At 46.0% G+C, this 5368-nt stretch overlaps 1 protein-coding gene across 1 annotated transcript; it reads left to right on the top strand.

The window, feature by feature from the left end:
* Nucleotides 1-497: 497 nt before the first annotated feature.
* On the top strand, nucleotides 498-2204 carry LOC116252234 (F-box/kelch-repeat protein SKIP25). The gene has a single exon (XM_031626364.2). It carries the CDS (start codon nucleotides 609-611, stop codon nucleotides 1740-1742), a length of 1134 nt encoding a protein of 377 aa, XP_031482224.1. The 5' UTR covers nucleotides 498-608; the 3' UTR covers nucleotides 1743-2204.
* The last annotated feature ends 3164 nt before the right edge of the window (nucleotides 2205-5368 follow it).

Here is a 5368-nt window from a genome sequence, read left to right as displayed (position 1 = left end):
TTAATCTGGCCCCGCCTCCGCTATACGACAAACTTTGCTTTTTTGCTCTCCGCGGAGTTGGTTCATTTGGTCATTAATGCCAAAAAAGGGTTGGGGAGGAAAGATTTTCCTTTGCCATCCCTTCTTTCTACTGAAATGCCCCTGAAAACGCGTGCTGTTTACTTTCCGACTCCTAAGAGTTGCGTCCTAGAATGAGTTGGTGGCGACCATTTTCTTTTCCTTTCTATAATATAACGAACAATTCAGGTGTTGGGTTTTCGTTATTTTAAATAGTTTTAAAATTACTTTCAAGTTACAGCTTGTTTTTAACTTCTCGATGATAGGGAGAAGCTTTGCTGGAAGACTCAGGGGCAGGAGCGTCAAATTGACTTGGGCTCTCATGTAATTTTAACTGGACAAGGACAGGACAGCCTTCGAACCAACTCCACCCAAAAGCTTTTTGCATTCAATTAAAGCAATACTTTGGACCTTTCCCCCACCGCAGAAAAGCCCTTCCCTCTTCCCAAAATCACTCGAATGCCATCTGCTGTCTTCTCCCTCCATAAGTCTGTCCTTATTTATGGGAAACGTCAGGGAGTGGCGAAATCCGAAGAAGCTCGCTACCAGAAATGGCGGAAGAATCTGATACACGCAGGCCACGCCGTCGACTGCACACCGGGTCCGAGCTGATCTCCGCGCTCCCCGACCACGTCGCACAGCTCATCCTCCACCGGCTGCCGCCGTCCCTTCTGTTCTCCGTCTGCCGCTCGTGGCGTCGCCTCCTCTACTCTCCCTCCTTTCCTTCGCCCTCCTTCTCCTGCCTCTACGCTCTCCTCTTCCCCGCCTCCGCCCTGGGCGGGGGCTGTGCCGACGGAGACGGCGAGACCGTCCTCCACCTGTCGGCTTTCGACCCGCTGTCGTCGAGATGGGGCCACCTCCCCTCCCCGCCGGTCCGTCTGCTCCTTAGCCACCCCTCCATCCTCTGCCACCGACTCCCCGTCCAGTCCCTCTCCTCCCGCCAGAGACTCCTGCTTATCTCTGCCACCACCGACCGCCTCCACCTCCGCCCGGCTCTGGACCGCCCCCTCGTCTTCCTCCCGGAGTCCCGCGCGTGGACGCCGGGGCCGCCCTTCACCTCACCACGCCGGTGGTGCGCCTGCGGCTCCGCTGGCGGTTCCGTCTACCTTGCCAGCGGCGTCTCGGCCGAGTTTTCCCAACACGTAGCTCGGTCGCTGGAGAAGTGGGACGTGGACTCACCGGACCGGAAGCCGCGATGGGAGCGGCGGGCTCCGCTCCCCAATTCGAAGTTCTGCCGTGACACGATCGAGGCCGTCGGATGGAGGGCCAAGCTGTGGATCGTTAATATCAAGGGCGGGCGCCACCGGGAGGGCCTGGTCTACGACGCCGGTTCGGACCGCTGGGAGGCCATGCCCATGGGCATGCTCGCCGGCTGGACCGGCCCTGTCGCCTCCGACGATACCGATGACTCCGGATCCGGGCCGATATATTGCGCCGACGAGCATCAGGGGACCCTCAAGGTCTACGACGAAACCGCCGATACATGGAGGGTCGTAGTCGAGTCGGAGCACCTTCGCGGCGCCACCCAAATGGCGGCCAAGTCCGGCAAGGTCTGCGTCGTGAGCAGGGGTGGTGGATCCATCAGCGTGGTGGATACGGTATCCCGGCCGGTTCGGGTCTGTGTGGTGGACCCACCGGCTGGGTTCGGTGTGGTCGCGGTTCACATACTGCCCAGGCCGGCCTAGCTAGACCCCGGGCAGGCTCGCAGCCACAAAAAAGGAAAAGGAAAAAGTTTTTCTTTCCCCTTTTGTTCTTTTTCCCTCTTGTCTTGTTTTTGTAAAGTTTATCTCGAACAAAGAGGATATACGATTCCTTGTTGCGATCCTAATTGTATCCAAACGGGACCGTCATATTTCGCCACTAATTGTACAAAAAAAAAATCTCTGACCTTTCCCATTTTTGAGTTCCCCAAGCCTTGACCCATCTCGTGGTTCACTAGCCTACACAAGTGTATTTTCGTTTTCATTTTTTATGGTTCATAGTGAGTGTTAATCTTGCTCCCTGAACAACTTATCCACGACTTTACTTTGAAAAGAAAGAGGCCTGGCTGTACTTCTCTTTCACGGGAATTGAATTGTTTGTGAATGACTTTTCCAGTGTTTGAATTGGGGAGAATGTCCTGTCCACGATACGACACCCCTAGTCTATGAATGAATAGTCATTACCAAGGGATCCAACTCAAGTCAGCAAATTATATGCTGTTACTCAATATATTGCATTTGATGGCCATCATAAATTGTCGACATTTCTGCAGTAGAAGGAGACAAAAAACACTTTTGGAACTAATACTCCAAATAATTTCGCCTGTTGTACTTCTTATATATATATATGTATATGAAGATTATAGTCATTTTCAAATTTAGGTCAAAACGCTGCAGATATATGTAATTTTTAATTGAGACAAGGGGAAAGAAAAGAGAGCAGAAAAGCCGTCTTTAACATGGCTCTGCCCAGGAGGATCTTGGTTTCAAATAAATCAATTGGTTTTTGGCTTCCTAACTCCATTTATGATTCATAATAAAGTCAAACTGAGCCGGCGATGTGTCGGTCATGGTTTCAATTCCGATATAGATTCAGATATGACTTTTCTTCATTTTTATTTTAATTGAATAAGGATAACGGAAACAACAGATAACAACCATGGTTAAGAGCAATTTTAATTCAAATCCGATCCATTTACATCTCTACCGGCACTGCAGGGCAATGGCAGAAAAAGAGATAAAGAAGCTGCATCCCATACCTAGTGATGGCCCTGGCAGTGGCAGCAGAGCAATGACAGGTAGATAGGCCATCTTTTGTCTGGTCATTGTAAATATGTAATTCGATTCCAAAGCTTAGACATTCACTGACTTGTGGTCAACATTTGCCGTCTTAAAAAGAGAATGTGTAGTGTCAGGACCATTTAATTCTTGAATCATGAGGTCTACAATGTATGCCTACATTCATTCTTACATACATATATTTTTATCATCAGTAGGAGGACCACCACATTGGACCAACTTTACTTACTAAGATTCCGGCAACTTTTACATGTCAATGTGCTTCTGCATCAAACTGAACCTCAACCTGCAAAACCCCAGAAAGGGATTCCCTCTTCGATAGTCGCCATGTGCCCTATCCCTTCATCTCGTAACTGTGAGGGGGCCCTAACCGCAAGCTGGGCTTTGGGAAATCCTGTGAGGCCGCCTATATGTGCCCAGCACTTCGCGATTTAGGGATTCATCGAAGGATTGCCCTGCTTGGTGCCTCACAGAAGCAAATCCGGCTAACCTTTTTTGTCTTCGTCTTCCTCTTATTCTCTGTCACAGCCGTTGCGGCTTCTTGACGTTTGAGTGTTCATCCTGGAGACCCCATTGGTAATCTTGTTGAGAAGACGAAGATCGGATCTAAAGAGCCACTCCGTTGCGACTCAAACATTCCCAACTCTAATCGGACAGACATGTTGTGTGTGGACAAAGCCCTCCATCCCCACGTCTTCATGTCATCCAATTGCAGAGGGAGCCAACAGAGAAGGCATTTGAATGAGTGTGGTTCACCTAATTGCATCCCACCTTTTTTTGCCGTCAATGTTACTTCCCACAAAGTCTAAGCTGGCTGGGACCAGCACGCTTCTTCCATAACTTTATCATTTTTCTTCCAGATTTTCTCTTAGCCTTTTATCTTATAAAGATCAATGGTCAAGATGGTGGTTCCTGATTCCTTATAAGAGATGATCACGTGCCTACCAATTTCTATATTATATACAATATATGTTCTTAAATTTAATAAATTTTAGCATATTTGCAATCGTTTGTCTGCCAATGAAAGAAGAAACATTTTCCTTTTCTTCTTAATAGATACCCGTTATTTCTTTAGAGTTTGACATCAATGAGGACTGTCTCTTAGCGAAAACATATCTAAAGTTGGTGGGTGAAGTGTCCCCTAAGAAAAAACTCGTTGTTGAATAAAGGACGAGGCAACTGTTATTGCTACATCTTTTTTCACATAGAATGACGTTAAGAAGTCTTCTTGCTTTGCTCTGCTCAACTAAAAAGAGAGAAAATCTTTTCAAAAACTGAAAGGTAAAGGAATATTGAAAATATACTGTTAGGAAAAACACTAACACAGAATGGGTTTGGGAAAGCTTTTCCATTTGTTAGAAATGAGAATATATATGTCCTATCTTTTTTTTTTTCAATAGGTTTATCCCATCAACAAGGCCCCAAGGCCCCATCATTCCCTCTGCCTTCAGAGTCGTGAACTGCGTTGGTGTCAGCGATAGCAATGGTGCACCCTTTAACTTGGTTATTGCGTCCTACCACCTTAAGATACAGAAACATAACACCCATAGAAATCGAACTAGAGACCGCCCCTAGCTCGACCAGCTATTCTATGCCCCTTGAGACTTTCAACCATTCATTTTTAAAAAATGACCAAGATAAATCTAACACTTAAGAGTCTAACACCTACCAATTTCTCTATAAATGTATATATTAGTGTCAGTAAGCCAAGTGTGTCTGGTCTCAACTAGGTCCAACTATGTTAGGTGTTCTCACTAGACCCAGGTCCATAGCTTGAGTCTCAAACTCAGCCTTCATTGAACAACAAATGGGTCTTGAATTTCCTTATTTGGTAGCCCAAATGAGTCCTGACTCTTGAGCCAAAAAATTCTAGCTGGACACTAAAAAACGTGAACTTTGTCCGATCTGGGTCGATATGTGTTGCCGTTAAGATGTATATTTCTCAATAAAGGACAGAAACTATACTTTTAGCATGCATGGACAAGTCCTAGTTTTGTTTTATTGTGTGCCGCAGATTTTGGGGATTCAAAAAGAAAACAGTGGGGAGCCGTTGGTTTGGTTTGCTTTTCTTTGTGCAGCAGCATTTAAGGGCGACACGCCAGGTTTGCAATCTAAAACTGGATCTTAAGCAAACATTCAACAACTTCACCAACTTTGTCCTGATCTGTTTCTTCATCAAACACGGTCAGGAGTGGAGCCATAATTTTCCAATTTTTGGATTCGGGTAGGGCCAATTGAATTCAAATTCAAAAAATACATTGCACAATTAAAAAATTTTATTTTTTTCAATGTAATTTTCTTTTCATTGGCCAGAGTAGGGCCATGACCTAGGTGACCCCCCCTCCCTCCGCCCCTGACTATGGCGTCTCGACAGTTGCAAACATTTAACGCGACAATCATTCTTGAATTTGAATTCCACTGTAGTGACTGTGCCAATAGAAACGCACTCTACTTGATATGTTCAGTTATGTTAACAACAACTGACTTCCTTGCCTAGTTAACAAGCAACCTCTAAATTAATCTTCGTTTAT

The sequence above is a fragment of the Nymphaea colorata genome, chromosome 4 (genome assembly GCF_008831285.2).
Source record: "Nymphaea colorata isolate Beijing-Zhang1983 chromosome 4, ASM883128v2, whole genome shotgun sequence".
Lineage (NCBI taxonomy): Eukaryota > Viridiplantae > Streptophyta > Magnoliopsida > Nymphaeales > Nymphaeaceae > Nymphaea > Nymphaea colorata.
This window is presented reverse-complemented; position numbering and strand designations above follow the sequence as displayed.

What these genes read in the sequence shown, in the direction of transcription:
- LOC116252234 (XM_031626364.2), top strand. Translation starts at nt 609, where the DNA reads ATGGCGGAAGAATCTGATACACGCAGGCCACGCCGTCGACTGCACACC.